At 54.6% G+C, this 17,480-nt stretch overlaps 1 protein-coding gene across 1 annotated transcript in view; it reads right to left on the reverse strand.

Moving 5' to 3' along the window:
- Window positions 1-2,465: 2,465 nt before the first annotated feature.
- The window catches only part of COL5A3 (collagen type V alpha 3 chain), a 38,002-nt gene continuing 22,987 nt past the window's right edge, over window positions 2,466-17,480 (reverse strand). The window contains exons 41-67 of the mRNA XM_029053380.1: window positions 17,353-17,406; window positions 17,088-17,195; window positions 16,661-16,768; window positions 16,473-16,526; window positions 16,202-16,255; window positions 14,573-14,680; window positions 14,354-14,407; window positions 14,152-14,205; window positions 13,813-13,866; window positions 13,596-13,649; window positions 13,347-13,454; window positions 13,194-13,247; window positions 12,932-12,985; window positions 12,741-12,794; window positions 12,501-12,554; window positions 12,145-12,252; window positions 11,910-11,963; window positions 11,590-11,643; window positions 11,361-11,468; window positions 9,641-9,694; window positions 6,288-6,323; window positions 5,903-5,956; window positions 5,486-5,702; window positions 4,788-4,900; window positions 4,231-4,299; window positions 3,830-4,066; window positions 2,466-3,276 (exon numbers count right to left, since the gene is read on the reverse strand). Of these exons, the coding sequence (XP_028909213.1) occupies window positions 3,130-3,276; window positions 3,830-4,066; window positions 4,231-4,299; window positions 4,788-4,900; window positions 5,486-5,702; window positions 5,903-5,956; window positions 6,288-6,323; window positions 9,641-9,694; window positions 11,361-11,468; window positions 11,590-11,643; window positions 11,910-11,963; window positions 12,145-12,252; window positions 12,501-12,554; window positions 12,741-12,794; window positions 12,932-12,985; window positions 13,194-13,247; window positions 13,347-13,454; window positions 13,596-13,649; window positions 13,813-13,866; window positions 14,152-14,205; window positions 14,354-14,407; window positions 14,573-14,680; window positions 16,202-16,255; window positions 16,473-16,526; window positions 16,661-16,768; window positions 17,088-17,195; window positions 17,353-17,406 (2,277 nt within the window). The 3' untranslated portion in view covers window positions 2,466-3,129. The remainder of the gene's footprint in view (window positions 3,277-3,829; window positions 4,067-4,230; window positions 4,300-4,787; window positions 4,901-5,485; window positions 5,703-5,902; window positions 5,957-6,287; window positions 6,324-9,640; window positions 9,695-11,360; window positions 11,469-11,589; window positions 11,644-11,909; window positions 11,964-12,144; window positions 12,253-12,500; window positions 12,555-12,740; window positions 12,795-12,931; window positions 12,986-13,193; window positions 13,248-13,346; window positions 13,455-13,595; window positions 13,650-13,812; window positions 13,867-14,151; window positions 14,206-14,353; window positions 14,408-14,572; window positions 14,681-16,201; window positions 16,256-16,472; window positions 16,527-16,660; window positions 16,769-17,087; window positions 17,196-17,352; window positions 17,407-17,480) is intronic.

Raw genomic sequence — 17,480 nt, forward strand, 5'->3', positions numbered from 1 at the left:
AGCGGACCGGGCTTGGGAGGGAAGATGAGGAGCTCAGTCTTGCTCATGTTGAGTTTTAGGTGGCGGGCCGACATCCAGGTGGAGACGTCCCGGAGGCAGGAGGAGATGCGAGCCTGAAGGGAGGGGGAGAGGACAGGGGCGGAGATGTAGATCTGCGTGTCATCTGCGTAGAGATGGTAGTCAAAGCCGTGAGAGCGGATGAGTTCACCGAGGGAGTGAGTGTAAATGGAGAACAGAAGAGGGCCAAGAACTGACCCTTGAGGAACTCCAACAGTTAAAGGATGGGAGGGGGAGGAGGCTCCGGCGTAGGAAACCGAGAATGATCGGCCAGAGAGGTAAGAGGAGAACCAGGAGAGGACAGAGTCCGTGAAGCCAAGGTGAGATAAGGTATGGAGGAGGAGGGGATGGTCGACAGTGTCCTCATCCTGGTCCTCATCCTGGAGCAGCCCCCATGCCCACCTTCCACCCTGAGCCTGGCTGGCTTGCTGTAGTTGCAGATGGCACTGCTGGAAGCCAACTGGCTGCCTGGCACGCTGGAACCTCAGGCGGGGCCAGTGTCACATTCGGGGCCAAGTTCGCTCCTTGGCCCACATGCCAATCAACCAATTAATCAATAGTTCCCTGCAGTGAGGGGCAACCCAGCCCCTCTTGCCGGAATGGAGCCCCTCATCAAGATGTGAATGAGTTCATCTTAAAATTGTAAGAAATAACGATTCCTTTGAATGAGAAGGATTGTAAGCAAGTGTCCAGGAGGGAAAATGACCAAAGCTGGATGAAAGAAACGAAAAGTGCCTCTGTGAAGGAAAGCAGAAACCCAAGCCAGGAAGCTCTTCTTATCACCCGAAGAATGCTGCATGACTCTTCCTATCAGTACAGAACAAACAGTCAGCAACTGAGGAGGAAAACAGGATAAGCCTTGAACAAGATGCAAAGCAGAAGTGAAATGGAATGGAAAAAAAGGGATGTTGCTCAAGGACCATCTAGAAAAACCAGGGAGAGGAAGATGGCATATCCATCGAAGTTGTGTGGGTGCTGTAGGACCACTGCTTCGCTGCATTTAGAATAGTAATTATGGTACTTTTTAGGTGCTTACTGTGTGCCAAGCATTGAACTAAGCACTGGGGTAGATACAAGATGATCAGATCACACTCAGTCTCTGTCCACATGGGACTCACTGTCTGATTAAGAGTAGGGTTTAATCCTCATTTTACAAATGAGGAAATTGAGGCTAAGAGAAGTGAAGTGACTTGCTCAAGGTCTCACGGCAGGCAAGTGGCAGAGTCAGGATTAGCACCCAGGTTCTCTGCCTCCCAGGCCCAGGCTCTTTCCATTAGACCAAACTGCTTCAAAGGGCTCTGGCCCCCATTATTGCCAAACCAATGAATGGCAACTATGCATGAGTGTGTCTGAGGACATCAGAGTGTGTACTCTGGAACCTAAAAAATTGTCTTGTAATGAATTAGTATATACTGGGTCAGTTGCAGTTTATGTTTGCTCTCCTTCCAGACCCTTCACTCCAATAGAGAATAAGACCTACAGTGGGTAGTAAGCCCCTCTCCTGAGTCATGGCAGAGGGAGGCTTGGCACTGAAGAAGAAAACCTAAAAAAGCATCTGCTTTGAAACAATTCATACCAGAATGCCTGCACCAGAAGGTTTTTTGTTCTTTTTTTTGGTAACCAGTTTACCACTATGCCAGGGGGTTCTGGCTTATTTCCACTCTTGGTTTCAAGGGTCTCCACTAATTCCCTCCATCTCACATATCGACTCTCTTCACCTGATCCTCTCCAGTTCATGCTCTTTGCCTCTCCAAAGCTGACCGCCTTATACCTTGCTCTCCACTCTTCCGTCTCTGCCTTCACACCCTTTCCCCACCTGCAGCTCCCTCCCCTTCAAATCCGCCAGGCCACAGCCCTCCCCATCTTCAGTGTCCTGTTGAAACTCACTTCCTCCCGTCCATATTTCCTAACTAATTCCTTTCACCCCTGTGTGTGCGATACCAAGGCCACTCCACGCACTATTTATGTAGTCCAGAGTCGTGTTCTTGAAAAACATCATGTTAAGAAGAAATTACAATGCAGTACTTATGTCTTGACCAGATACTGAACCCCACCCGATTTCCACACAAGATCAGGGGTACACTGTAAGCTCCTTGAGGGCAGGGATCCTGTCTACCAACTGTATCGTTCTCTCCCAAGTGCTCTGGACTTAGTGATATAACTTGTAGCAGTCTGGCCAGGCCTCTGATATTCTGCTGCTCTATGCTCTAATGTCTCTGGAATTAGGTAAGGTAAGGTAAACTCTGAAGTTCCCATCCCGTGTCCCAGTCCCACAGGGGGCTCACAGTCTAAGTAGGAAGGAGAACACCATTTTAATCCCCATTCTGCAGCTGAGGCGACTGAGACCTAGAGGAGTCAAGTGACCCACCCACCACAGTGAGCAACTGGCAGAGCCGGGATCAGACAAGTGGTGTTGAGGTGGATTTTTATTGTCCTCGTTAATACAGGTAGGGTTACAGGAGGCCAGAGCCAAAGCACCATACAAAATCTGCGGAGGGGGTAGAGCACCATCCCCCGAGCCAGAGAGCCGGGGTGAGAGTCGGGGGGCAGAGGGGTACTCTGACCCAGTCCAGGAGCAGGAGGGCTAAGGAGAGACGAGGCAGACCCCCTATTCTTCCGCAAGTGAGATTTAAGAGCTGCACCTCCTCGGGATTGGGGGGGGGGGCGGTGGGGAGGTGATGAGGGGGACAACAGACCCTGAACCAGAAATATGTGCTGGGATCACAGGACCGTCCAGACATGGGCATGAGGAGGTGGGGGAGATCTGATCCGAGTGACCCCCCCACCACCAGCACCACACTCCCTCCTCTCAGCAAGGGCTTCAGAGCAGACACCAGAGGGACTGGAAACGAGGCTGGGGACTCTGGGAATAAATAGCAGATGAGGCCGGACGCAGGGAGAGGGGAGGACTCAGGGGACGGGGACTCCTACTGGCTGTCTGCCGCCCACCTTTCCTGTGTGCCCATTGCCTTGAGAGGAGGGCAGGAAAGGCACTGTCCTGAAACTCACCCCCCTACCAGGTCTGTCTGGGCTCAGGGCCTCCCAGTCCTAGCACCAAAGTCTCCTCCTCTCTCAACCACCAAAGCAGACCGGGCCCAGCTCAAACCCAAACTTCTGGTTGGTCTGTCCAAAGTCTGACACGGCCACATCTCGGAGAGGAAGCTGACCCACCCGGAGGGATAACACCTCCAGCACCGTCCTGGCCTGTCCCTTCCGCATCTGGAGGGAGAGGGAGAGAGAGCAGGTTACAGCCGTGTGTATGTTTGTGTGTGTGTGGTGGTTGGCCGGGGTGGGGGGGAGGGGGGCGCATATAGGGGCTGGCCGGGAGAAACTGGAGGGGGTCAGGGAGGCTGCGGGTGACTCAGCCACATGGTGGGAGAGCTAGGACTCAGGGGTTTCAGTGGGAGACTGTGGGGATTGGGGGGATTTGGGGGTGCTGGTGGTGGCCAGTGGAGCCAAGAAGGTGCTGGAGTCGGGCAAGGAGGTCAAGGGGTCCTGAGACCCAGGGTCAAGGGGAAACGAGGATGGGTGGAGGGGGTGTTTATGAGGCCAGGAAGGACTGAGAGGTCTAGGACGAGAGGGTTGGGACGTATGTGGGGGGCAGGGTGTGGGAGGGGTTATACTGAAAACTACAATGAAGGCTGTACTGGTACCTACCGGGTGCCTTTCTGGATCCTCGGTCCCACACCACCCCAGCATTCAATGCCCCCAGTCCCTGCCTTCACAGGGCTCCAGGTCTATTGACGCCCCTCCCGTTCCCTCTCCTCCATACCCTGCAGTCGTCAGAATGCACTCGGATAGCTGTTGCAGTCTGGTTGTGGGACAGTTCTCCTTCGTCAGCACCCAGGAAACGGAGGGAATGGGCATAGTTGCCCACGGTGGCGTCGAACCAGGGAGCCGAGTTCTGGCAGTGGTAGGTGAAGGTCTGATGGGCAGACCCGCTCAGTAGCTTCAGGAATGTTAGCTGGACGGGGAGGACTGGATGACCTTCTGCATCCACGTAGGAGAACTGAAGGGGGAAGGGAGAGGTCAGTGGGTTGCTTTGAGTGCTCAGCTCTTTGAGCTGAGACCCTACCCCCAAAAATGATCCACCCAGAGATAATGTGCCCCCCCCCCCGACCAACCCAAGATGAGTCTCGAAGGTTGATATCCCCCAGTGGCTTAAATACTCACCTTTTTTCCTCTCCTGAATGTGCTGTACCAGCCCCCTGGCCTCTCCTTGCTCCAGGAGGCCAGCTTCACCTAGGTCAGCAATCAGGGGAGGGGACAGGAGGGAGGAGGGGGCAGGGACCCTGTCGCTTAGGTACCCCCATCTGGGAAACCAAGAGCTCAAACCAGCCCCTCCATCCTGAGTCGGTCGGGATGGGGTCGGGGGGGAGGGGCTTGTTTAGCACTATTCCTTCCCCTTCCTACCACTTGCTCTTCCCAACCCCTCCCCCAGCTACGCTCCTCCAACCAGGACACTTAGTCGGGTCCCGTCTTAGATGGAAAGCCCCAAAGGGAGGGGAGGTGGTGAGAAGGGCCCGTATGGGGTGGGAACTGGTGACCGATTGAATTTGGGGCCTATGAGGGGATTGCGATGGTAAGAGCCACCAGCAGGAGATGAGGAAGGAATGGGGACCGAGATAGGAGGGGAGATGGGAAAAGAGAAAAAGGGAGAAAAATGCAGACTGGGGCTGGGGAGGGGAGAATGGGAGTTCCCCTCCCTTGGTTGGGTGGGGATTTCTCACCAACTCAAACTTCTTGTCGGGGAAGAGGCAGGTTTCTCCTCCAGCGCTGAAGTTGCAGAAAACTTTGAAGGAGTCCCGGGAACAGCCCTGATTGGGATCGATCCAGTACTCCCCTATGGCACAGACCAGAGAGTGGGAGGAGGAGGAAGAACAGGACTTGATTACAGTCCCATGGCCCCTCCCAGGGTCCAGCCAGACCCTCATCAGATGTTTCATCTTTCCCCTACTCCCAGCCGTTACTGAGGGGCCCAGGGCCGAAGAAGCATAAGCCTGGGGAAGGAGGTAACAGAGCTGGGGAGCAGAGGAGGTTAGGAATCCAGGGAGCCAAAGCAGGATTGACCCCAGCCCACCTCTTACTCCAATGTCCCACACTGATCAACATAAGAAGCAGTGTGTCCTAGTGGAAAGATCACAGGCCTGGGAGTCAGAAGAGCTGGGTTCTAATCCCAGCTCCTCCGTGTGCTTGTTGTGTGACCTTGGGCAAGTCACTTAACTTCTCCGTTCCCTCATCTGCAAAATACGGATTCATTGTCTGTTCTCCCTCCTTCTCTGACTGTGAATCCCGTGTGGGACCCGATTAACTCGTATCTACCCAAGCGTTTAGTACAGCACTTGGCACATAGTAACCACTTAACAAGTACCACAATAACTATTATTATCCTTCCCCCTCTCTCACCCCACCTGGCAATTATTCTCACCATCTGTCAGGTGTGGGTGGCCCACGTATAGCTCTTTGCACACTAGCCCAGGGCTGTCCTGGGTGCCTTCTGGCAGTCTCAGTCTCTCCACCTCCATCTTCAGAGAGTTGAGTGAGGCGTAGACTTCCTCCACGCCATCTCCCAGACCCCCAAAACTGACAGGAGACCGACGCCTCCTAGCCATGCCGGCCACAGACAGGGACTCAGCAGGACGACCCTAGGTCAGGGAGGAGAAGCAGAGCTTAGTCAAGGGAAGTGGGAAAGAGGGGGGCTGGAGGGCCCAGGGTCGGGGGTTGGGGCAGAAGGGATTCCCCCCACCACAGACACACACACGGGGCCAGCCTGCCCCCACCCCAACATGGCACCCGGCTCGCTCCCTCTACCCCACCCTTTAAGGCTGAGAGTCATGGAACTTACCGGAGGCCCGGGAGGTCCGGGGGGTCCCGTGTCTCCTCTTGGGCCAACGGGTCCCTGGGAGGGAAGAGGAATTCACTTCAGACAAGACAGTGCCCAAGCTCCCAGTTCACGGGAGACAAACCCAGTCAGGCATGTGGGACCCAGGTGGGGTAGAGGGAGAGAGGGGAAGGAACATAGGTGCGAAGGGTGAGGAAACTGTGGGGAGTAAGCGGGAAGGGCAGGGGTAGAGCGGATACCCTCCCTTCGCAGGGTGGCTGAAGGACAGGGAGTGTCCCTTGGTGGCTAGGGGAACTAAGGTTAGGGGTTAGCCTGGGAGAAGCAGGTGGCTGGGGACACTGGGAGGCTGGAGACCCCTCACCAAAGCTAGGGGAAGGAGAATACTCACCACTGATCCCTTTGATCCTTTCTGGCCCAGAGGACCCTGTTGGGAAGAGAGGGGAGGTGACTGACCTTGACCAGCCTACTCTGGCACTGGGACCTCCAGTTATCACTTAATTAGGTAAAACCCCATCCCTACCCCACATGGGGCTCATAGACTAAGTAGGAGGAAGAACAGGTATGTAATCCCCATTTTACAGTTGAGGAAACTGAGGCACAGAAAAGTTAAGTCACTTTCCCAATGTCACACAGCAGGCAAGTGGTTTGTTGCTGAACTGTACTTTCCAAGCGCTTAGTACAGTGCTCTGCACACAGTAAGCACTCAGTAAATATGATTGAATGAATGAAGTGGTGGAGCCAGGATTATCTGCTGAGTTCGTAGACGAGATCCCTGCCTTCAAGGAACTTACAGTCTAGTGAGGGCGACAGATAGTAAAATAAATTACAGTGAAGGGAATTGGCAAATATAGACATGAGTGCTGTGGGGCTGTGCTCCTGACCAAGCCACTGAGAGCTAACAACCTTCCTATCCATGCACTGATGTCTCTGGAATACTGGTATATTATAAGAGCCAAATCTCACTTTTCAACTGGCCCATCACACCGGGACCAGCCCGTTTTGAGACAATAGGAAATTCTGCAGATGGATTTCCCTCTGCCATTCATGCACAGTCTGGCCTAGACAGGGAAGACAACTGATCTAATGATAGTCTCAACAGAGCTGAGCCGATGCCAGTTCAAGAGTGGAGTCAGGGGGAGCTGGAGGCAGGTGAGGAAGCCGTGTGGAGAGGACTAGGGCCAAGATTTCAGGGAACTTGGATCCTAGCTCAAAAAGTAGTTCAGAGCCAGGGAGAGATCTGCTGCAACCTGAATATTTGCTATAAGCTTGTTCCCTTTTAATTGTGCTGTTTATGATTTTACTCTTATTACTAGAGCTACTTTGTTAGAGCTTTAGTAAACTACTTTTTCTTTCTTTTATAATATAGAGAGGGACAGGCTGTGTGTGTTTGCTCTGAGAACCCTGTCTGTATTGGAACTGCTTTCCCGAGGGAGGAGTTAGGATTCGGAAGCACCCCTCTGAGCCCATTTACTGGCCCCAGAGGAGAGGGGGCTGGATAGTGGAACCCTGAATGATTCTGGTGCCTTTCTTGGGAGCTGTAACTTTAGGTCAGGAAAACTGGGGACCTTGTTATTACAGCCAACTCCCACAGTTCAGGAGAGGGAAGAGGTGGTAGCAAGCCTCAGCACAACACAGGGGAACCCTGGGGAGCGGTTTTAGTGCCTTTACCCTTGACCATCACATAATCTATCAATCGTTGTTGTTTATTGAGTGCTTACTGTGTGCAGAGCACAATGTACTAAGTGCTTGAGAGAGAACAATACAACAGAGGTTGAGGCATTTTCCCAGCCTGGACTAAGAGGGGAGGAAACAGAGAAATAGGAAAGACAACTGATCTGATTGAGAAGCAGCTTGGCTCAGTGGAAAGAGCCCGGGCTTGGGAGTCAGAGATCATGGGTTCCAATCCCGACTCTGCCACTTGTCAGCTGTGTGACTGTGGGCAAGTCACTTCACTTCTCTGTGCCTCAGTTCCCTCATCTGTAAAATGGGGATTAACTGTGAGCCTCACGTGGGACAACCAGATGACCCTGTATCTCCCCCAGCGCTTAGAACAGTGCTCTGCACATAGTAAGCGCTTAACAAATACCAACATTATTATTATTATGTTGACCATAGCTGAACCAATGCCAGGGCAAGAATGGGGTCAGGAGGCTGGGGACAGGTGAAGATATAAAACATCTGGAGACCAGACACGAGGGGCTTCTTGATGAGGAGGATTTACCTCCAAGGATATCTACGGGGGAGCTGAGGGAAGCCCTGTGCTGAAAAATTGGGGGAACTTGGATCTTAGCTCAGGAAGGGATTTGTGGTTTGTAAGTGGATTGGATTTTATGCTCCTTTGACCTTGTACTGTGGTAACCTTGTTATCTGCTGTGAGCTCATTCACTTCCAATTGTTGCTTATGACTTTAATACTGGAACAAGCTCTCCTTAGCTTTAGCATAATATTTCTATCTCTTCTCCGAGAGAACAGCACGTGACTCGTGTGTCCGAGCCCCCAAATCCAAATCGGGGTGGCACTCCCAAGGAAGGGGTGTGGTGAGCCCACAGTAAGATGCCTTATTAGTGACTGTTTGTGATCCTGTGAACAACAAGGAAGAGGAACTCGGGAAGAGAACTCGGGAAGGCACTGATGCGATCAACTCGAGACAGGTGATTGCAGGCCTGTGGCGACAGAACATGGAGGGAGGGGTGGCCTTCTCTCTCTGTTCTACCCAGGAAGGGGCCGGGACCAATCAATGGCTGCTACGTAAAGCCCCAGCTGCCACACCCAAGGCAGATAAAAGGCAGTCGCTTTGAATCGTGAAGAAGCATGCAGGAGGCCTGTAAGGAAGCAACACTGAAGCGTGCAGAGAAGAGGAAAAGCAAGAAGGGAGTAAGCAGCACTTGGAAGCAGGAAGAAAAAGCATTAGCAGAATGGGCTGCCTCGACCAGCAAGCTGGTATGGACCCTTGGTGGAGTGAATGAGCGTGTGTTTGTGTTACTCCCTTGCACGTTGGTAGAACTAACTAAATAACTTTCCACAGTAACCTTGGTGGTTGATGGGGTGGTTTAACTCTACTATGTCTCACCAAGGCTCCCCTAGTCCAGAAAGGCCCTGGTTGGAACGAGCCGGGGGGTTTGCAACAAGCGGTTAGCCCATTTCCCCCCACCCCCAAGCACAATTACCAACCCCAAGGAGAGTGGAACCCCGAATGACTCACACTGCTTCAGGGGACTGAAACTTAATCTAGGGAATCTCAGGGAGCTCTAGTAGAGAAACATTCCTGTAGGAGTGTGGAAGGTTGGAAACATGAAATTACAATAAATTCAAACAGTTCAAGTTAGGGCAAATCCTGGCTTCTGCCAGTTAAGACAAGTCACAGCACAACCTTGAGCCCTATAGGGGGTTTTAGCCGAAGAATCCCGGGACTAGCGCCTGATCTGCCCTACAGGGTGGCAAGATAGAGGCAAGTCTATCCCCAGACTGAAAGAGGTTATAGTTAGGATTTGTGGCAGGGTCAGAGCCACGATGGGGACAAGGAATAGGGATTTGGGGTAAAGGAGAGGCTAGGGTGAGGGTTAGAATTTTGGTCAGGGAATGGGATAGGTTTGGTGGGGGTTGATGACTCGTTCTGATGATGAGAGGGATGTCTGTGATTGGCCAGAAGTCAGTGGACCTGGCCGAGGCTTAACTGGTTCATAGTTGGTATCCAAAGAGTTGTTACCTGACCCCACATGCCCTCCACTGCCCCTCACTCACCACCAAACCCGGAGACCCAGGAGGTCCGAGGGGTCCAACGGGGCCGCGAAGACCCTGAAGGGAGGAAACAGGAAAAACATTAGTGCAGGCTTCCCAGTGGTGTGTGTGTGTGTGTGTGTGTTTCCCCATCATACTGTCGGGAAGCAGCGTGGCTCAGTGGAAAGAGCCTGGGCTTCGGAGTCAGAGGTCATGGGTTCGATTCCAGGCTCTGCCACTTGTCAGCTGTGTGACTGTGGGCAAGTCACTTAACTTCTCTGTGCCTCAGTTCCCTCATCTGTAAAGTGGGGATTAACTGTGAGCCTCACGTGGGACAACCTGATTACCCTGCATCTACCCCAGCGCTTAGAACAGTGCTCGGCACATAGTAAGCGCTTAACAAATACCAACATTATGTGGCAATCTGACCGTGATTCTAAGGGCTAACACTTTGTCAATCCTTGCACTAATGTCTCTAGGTGAAATGTATACAGAGCCCCAACTTGCTATAAAGAAAATAGGTGGTGGAATGAAAGAGGCAATTTGCATACTCACAACTTCCACTATCACTAGAGCTGCTGTGGCAGAATTAGTTCAGGAATTGGGTCCAGGGGCTGGGGGCAAGTGAGGGAATGAAAAGTCTGGGGGGCTTTTTACCACAGGGTAGGGGTACCATTAGATTGATCTGCAAAGGACACCTGCTATGGGGGAGGTGAGGGAAACCATGAGGAGAGAGCCTGACTAACTTGGATTAGTTTGGGAAAGCTGGACTCCAGATCAGGGAGTGGTCCAGAACCAGGCAGAGATTTGTAGTTGTAAGTGGATTTGATTTGATGCTCTTTTGATCTTGTATCGCTGCAAACTTGGTATCTTTCATTAGCTTGAGAAAAATACCGTTTATTTTCTGTTTCAAAGAGGAAAAGGTCATATGTCTTGTGTTCTGGGCCCCAATTCCCTATAGGGACTGCACTCCCGAGGAAGCAGTTGGGAATCAGAGATGCCCCTCCAAGCTCAGAGAAGCAGCATGGCCTAGTGGATAAAGCACAGACCTGGGAGTCAGAAATACCTGGTTTTAATCCCAGCTCCTCCCCTTGTCTGCTATGTGAACTTGGGCAGGTCACTTAACTTCTCTGAGCCTCAGTTACCTCATCCGTAAAATGGGGTTTAAGACTGGGAGCCCCACGTGGGATATGGACTATGTCCAACCTGATTTGCTTGAACCTACCCAGCACTTAGTACAGTGCCTGGCACATAGTAAGCACTTAATAAATACTATTTTTTTTTTTAAAAAAAGGCCCAGCTAAGAGTAGATCAGATTGGTGAAACCCCACATGATTTCTGTCCCTTTCAGGTGGAGTGCGGTTTCCCTGAGGACTTTTGGGGGATCTCTAGCTGGGAAACATTCCTGTAGGAGTTTGGAAGGCTGGGAACATGAGATTACAATAAACACTAATGGTTGGGGGAAGGAGAAATTCCTGGCTGTTGCAGGTGGTAACAGCCAAGGCACAATATGCCAAGGCCCAGTACAGCAGATGTGCCCCTCAGTGGCAGAGATTGCCTCTCCTCCCTCTGTTTCTCCTCCCCAGCATCTAGTACTCTGTGTGTTTGTGTGCACACATGGTGTGTGTGAGTGTGTGCCCTGTCTCCTCCATCATTAGCCCTTTGAGAACAAGGAATGTGTTTCTCCAGGTTCAGGTCAGTACTCTTTAGCTGATAAATTGGCCATTGCTAACCGCATACGTACCGGCTCTCCCTTTGGACCCTGTGTGCCCTGGGGGCCTGGTAGCCCCCTGTCTCCCTTCTCTCCATGCTCCCCTGGAGCGCCAAAGAGTCCATTTAAACCGATGTGGCCCTGAAGCGGGGAGAGGGGAGGTGAGGAATTACTGTGAGGGTGAGGGCTCCAGCCCTAGCCCCTAGTCTTAGCCCCAACTCCATGCCCGGCCCCATGCCCAGACCCAGCCCTGGACACTTACCTTTTCCCCTTTCAAGCCGGGATCCCCTCTCAGACCTGGCAGGCCGCTCGGACCCTGGGGCGGAGGCGGGGGCAGGGGGAGAGGGTGGGGGTGGTGACTGCCAGCCCGCTGGGGATGGGACTGGGGAGGGGACTGGGAGTGTCAGGTGTCAGGGCACTGAGGCTTGGAGCAGCGGAGTGGACTTTCCGGAAGAAATCCGGCCCCTCGGCTCGATGGGAGACTCGGGGATCAGCATGGATGCGGGGGGGGAAGGGAGTCCTGGGCAAGGGGCCAGGGTCCGAGCAGACTCGTCCCCTCTCCAGGACAGAACAGGAACTCACCAGGGGGCCGGGAGGACCTGTCTGGCCCGGGGGACCCAGGAGTCCCTGCTCGCCCTGAAAACCCCCAATTGGAAGAGAATTAGCTCCAAACCCTCACCAATTCCCCCCGTCTCGTTCCCCCATCCATCCCGTTGTCTGTCTCCCCATCCACCCCCACTGCCCATCCTCCTATCCACCTTCCCCTACCCAACCCCCTTCCACCACTCCATCCACCCCTACCGTGGTCCGCCCTCACCGTGGCCCCAGGGATCCCTCGAAGACCCTCAGATCCTTGTCTCCCAGGGGGGCCTTGTACCCCCACAGGCCCTGTTCTGCCAGGGGGGCCATCTCTGCCCCTCCCGCCCTGTGATCGGGGGAAGGAGAAATGGGTCAGCAGGATTAGTGGGACCAGACCAGCATCCAGCTGGTCCATCACCCCTCTCCTTCTTGTTCCCACTTCTGCCACCCCCACCCCCACCCGCCAGAGATCGGTATGGCTGCTAGTCAGGGTATGGGTCCGGTGTGTCCAGCTTGATCGGTGCCAGCTGCCGGGGGAGCGGGGGAGGGGGCAAGAGAGGGGCATTCAGGGGAAGGAAGGAGGTTCCTCTTCACCTTGGCTCCTTTCTCTCCTCTTGGGCCCTCATGGCCTTCATGACCCAGTGTGCCCTGAAGAAGGGAAAAGAGAGATAGGGTCCCATCTCTCTCCCCCACTCCAACTCCCGTGTTCCCTTCCTCCTCTCCAGCCTCCTCCCACCACCCTGTTCAGAGTCCTGGAGAAGTGGGGTAAATCCGGATCAAACAGATTGGGGGACCTAGTGGAGGGAGGGACCACAGCAGCAGAATCCAACTCACCCTCTTCCCAGGAGGACCAGGGGCACCTGGTTCCCCCGGTGCACCAGGGGGGCCCTGTGGGGACAGAGACTCCCATGAAGAGAACCCCCAGCCCTCCCCAATACCCCCCACAATCCTCTGGCCTTCCCGCCAGCCCCGACCCTCCCAGACCCCCCTGCAGTCGATCAACTTGTGTCAACCCCATAACTCACCAGCACCCCAGTCTCTCCTCGGGACCCCCTGTCCCCAGCTCTGCCATCAGCGCCCTGCCAACAGACAAACCCCATTGGGATGGGAGAGGGCCTGAAGCCCAGCTGCAGGATGGGAGCTGAGAAGACTAGGTTGGGGACTGAGAAGAGCAGAGGGTTTGAGGGAACCTTGCGAGCAGTTTGGAAGGTCCTGGGGTCAGGGTGTGGGGGGAAACGGGGCAGCTGGGGGGGGGATGAGGGCTTGGGAGGGTGGATGGACACTCACAGGAGGGCCGGGATCTCCAGGGGGGCCAGGGTCTCCACGGAAGCCTCTGGGACCCTGCAATCCAGTGGACATTGAATCAACCCCCACTCTCCAAGTACTCCCTCCCCTCTTCCTCATCTCTTCCCCGCCCCTACACCTCACCCCAGGACTCACCCGTTCTCCTTCTGCCCCATCTTGGCCCCCGGGACCCTTCCTGCCTGCAGGTCCTGCAGCTCCAGGCTGTCCAGCATCACCCTTCTCCCCCAGTTCCCCTCGGGGACCCTGCCGAAGGGCAAAGGCAGCTCAGAGTTGGACAGACAGGTGACTCAGCCCTCCCCCCCCCCACCCCCATCCTATCCCTTCATCCTCATCCCCTGGAATGCTGGAGATGAACAGATGGTTCCGACCTGCTCGGACACTCACCGAGGGTCCTGGCTTGCCAGGGGGGCCAGGCTCTCCGGCCGCTCCAGGGTCACCCTGCGTGAAGATGGATGGGGTGTGGGTGGTGGCAGGGGAGCTTGGTGACTGACTGCAAGAAGGGACGGGAGGGACTGGAGGGAGTAGGAGGGTCAGAGAGAGCAGGTTGGGGTGGGGGAGAAGCAGAGGGGAGGTGGTTCAGGAGCTGAACAGGAGTCTGCACCTTCTCTCCGTTTGGGCCCGGCTGGCCAAGACCTCCTGCCTGACCCTGGGGACCCTGCAGAGAAGAAGGGGGTAGAATGTGAGGCTTGTTGCAGCCTGTGACACCCCCCCAACCCCCTCTACAACTCATCCCCGACCTTCCCAGCTTCCCCCCACCTACCACCCTATGAAGAGTGATCCCTCTTCTCTCCAGCCCAGGTCAGTTAGTCAATTCTATTTATTGACTGTGCAGAGCATTATACTAAGCTCTTGGGAGAGAACAATATAACAGACACATTCCCTGCCCACAACGAGTTTACAGTCTAGAGGGGTAGACAGACATTAATAAGGTCTTACTAACCTCCCCTCCAGTCAGTCCTGGAGGCCCCCGGAGGCCTGGAGTGCCAGGAGGACCCTGCGGGGGAAGGAGGGATAGTGGAGAGTGACCTTGGAGCACCCAGTTTTCCCCCCAGCCAGCATCAACAGGAATCGCAGTTCCTCCCCAGTGGCACCAGTATCCCTATTGCCCGCCAGTCCCTGGGGAGCGGGGAGGCAGTGCATACCAGGGAGCCCACGTCTCCGATTTCCCCCTTCTCCCCCGGTGTTCCTGGCAGCCCCTGTGGAGAGACGGTATCACAGAGAGACGGAGACGGTCCCTGTACCCCCAGCCTCCCCCAGGCAGCTGCCCTGCCCCAGACCCACTCAACTCTCCCAGCCTTCTCCAATGGCCTCCCCATCCTCCGCCACCCCTTCTCACCCACCTTGGCCCTGCAGAGTCATACCTGCAGGCCCAGAGGTCCAGCCTTTCCGTGGAAACCTCTCACTCCCTCATCCCCTTTCTGTCCAAACAGGCCCGGAGGACCCCGGCGACCGCGCTCGCCGTCCGTTCCCTGAGGCGACAAGGGGAGAGTCCACTGGAGAGAGGGAAGATGAGGACTGAAGGAGGGGTGGGGCTGAGGTGAAAAGGTAAGAAGCCCCTGGCCCAACTCCTTCCTGACTGCCATCCTGAAGTTAGCAGTGAGGTGAGGAAGGGAGGGAGAGCAAGGAGATAGTGACTGGGCCGTAAGATCCTTGAGGGCAGGGATCGTGTCTACCAATTCTGTTGTATCATATGGTCCCAAGCATCGAGTCCAGTGTTCTCCACGCAGTAAGCGCTCACTAAGTGTCACTGATTGACATTGTTTGAGCAGCAAAGAGAGCAGAAAGCAGGGCATCAGAGCCTGAGCTGTCCAAGGCAGTCTGTCATTCATTCAGTTGTATTTATTGAGTGCTTACTGTGTGCAGACCACTGTACTAAGTGCTTGGAAAGTACAATTCAGCAGTAAATGGCCTGTTCAGCTAAGGACTCTGCTTCCAGGAGGGGCCTCAGGATGTTTAGAGGAACCTTGTGAACTTCATGGTGTCTTGAGCTAAGAATGGGTCATTTAGCGCCTCTAACTTCCCCCTCCACATCCTTAACTTGTCCTCTGATACCCCAGAATGGAATGTTCATCCAGATTCCTCTTGAACCTGCTGATATTTCCAGCTTCCTGAAAGAATGATGTTCCATGTCCTCCCCCAGGCTGGGTGAAAAAGTTTCCTTAAATTTGTTGTGAACCTGCCACCCTCTAGTTTCAGTGGGTGCCCAAAGCTAAGACGGCGAAGGCCCAGGACAGATAAATAACTTGGAAAGATTTGGGGAAGTAGGGCCCTCGCTCAGGGAACGGTGTGGATCCAGGGAGAGAGTTGAGGTTTGTAACTGGATTTGACCTCATGCTCCTTTGACCTCATACTGCTGCAACTCTGTTACCTTCTGTGAGCTTGTTCACTTCCACTTGTTGACTTTAACAGCGGAACAAGCTTTCTTTAGGAAAACATTTCTATTCTTTTCCAAGAGGACACTGTGTGACCTGTGTGCCGGGCCACCACAACCATATTGGGGTAGAGCTCCTGAGGCAGGGGATAGCCAATGCCTCCCTATCCCCAACCCGAAGCACAGCTACCGGCCCCAATGGAGAGCAGGGTTCGAGCAGAACCTCAGGTGACTCCCACAGCTTCAGGGGGTTGAAACTTTAGGTGATGGGATGGTGGCAGTGATGAACCTGGGGAATATTTCAGGGTGGGAGGGGTGGCTCCAGCAGAGAAACATCCCTTAACACTTAGGGCAACGCTTAGCACATAATAAGTGCTTAACAAATACCATGATTATGCTTATTCCTGCTGGAATGTAGAAAGCTGGAGACTTTGAGACTATGAAAGACTCTGTTCATTGTGGAGTCAGGGGAATCCCCATCTGCTGAAGGTGGGAAAAAGCCCTGACAGAGCACAAGGGTCGTGGAGGAGGCACCTATTCCCAAATCAGCACAGGGACCTACAGGGAGTGCAGGGAATAGGAAGGATACGGGGCAGGTAGCGGGGTGGGTAACACTTACTGGAGGACCACGGAGGCCCATGGCACCCTGCATCCCAGTCGGTCCGGGTGGACCCTGAGAGGAGATGAGAATGAGATACGACGCTGGGGAGAGGGATAAGGGAGAGAAAAGAGGAAAGGAAGAGAAGCCCCTTTCCCACCCCCTTCCCACCCTATATATGGGGACCTACAGAGGAAGGGGAGGAGACCTCACCTGTTCCCTAATCCCCCCACCCCATCCTCAAGGAGAGCTGTACCTCCCACCAACCACCACCGCACCACTCCCGACTCACCGTTTCACCCTGGTCCCCTCGGCTGCCCTTATGGCCGGGACTCCCCAGCTCCCCCTGTGAGAGAGACAGAAGCAAAACTCTCATTTGCTCCAACCCTAATCCCCATCTGACACCATCCCCTGCCACCTAAACCCCATATCCAACCCCCCAGCCCCATCCCCTGTCCCCACTCCCCTCTTCCCTATTACCTTGTCTCCATCTTCCCCTGCTGGACCCTGGGCTCCAGCAGCCCCATTCAATCCTGCGGAACCCGGTATTCCAACCTGGCCCGGGGGACCTGGAGGACCACTCTCCCCCTGGACCCAGGAGAGAAGTATCAGGGAATGTCCAGGGAACTTCTGGAAGGGGCTGGCCAGAGACTCCCTCCGCCCACCTCTACCCTCCCCCATGGGGACCCTAGGAAAAGCAGCAGGATGAAATGGTGGGGGTCAGTGGCATGGAAATGGCAGGATGGGGCAGTGGCAGGGGCGTGGACTAGGATGAGTAGGGGAAATAGGAATGGGAGGGCTGAGGGATGGGGTATGGGTTCCACTCCCAACCCCTAGAACCAGGCTGGGGGAAGTCTGGAGATCGGGTCTGAGGAGAACTTGGCAGGCCAGGAGAGCTACCACTTACCAAGGATCCCTTTTCTCCAGTGGCACCTGGAGGCCCCTGCCCTCCACTCTGGCCAGGAAGTCCGATGCCCCCAGGCGCGCCCACCGGGCCACGCTCACCTGGAGACCCCTGAGGGGATTCAGACCATGAAGAGGGTTTCCCCTACTCAAATTCTACCCTCACAGCCCAATCCAGGTTGTGAGTAAGGGGGAGAGGGGGAAGGAGAGAGGAAGGGGGAGGGAAAGGAGAAAGGAGGGAGAGGAGAAGGGAAGGAAACTTCACTTACATTTGAGCCGGGGGGTCCGGGAGGACCTGCCCCCCCTTTCAGACCAGTTGTTCCCTGGGAGGGCAGAATAAGCAGCTAAAGGACTGAGCTAGCCACCATGTACCTCCCACTTCCCAATCATCCCTTCC

The sequence above is a fragment of the Ornithorhynchus anatinus genome, chromosome X2 (assembly GCF_004115215.2).
Source record: "Ornithorhynchus anatinus isolate Pmale09 chromosome X2, mOrnAna1.pri.v4, whole genome shotgun sequence".
In the NCBI taxonomy this organism is placed as follows: domain Eukaryota; kingdom Metazoa; phylum Chordata; class Mammalia; order Monotremata; family Ornithorhynchidae; genus Ornithorhynchus; species Ornithorhynchus anatinus.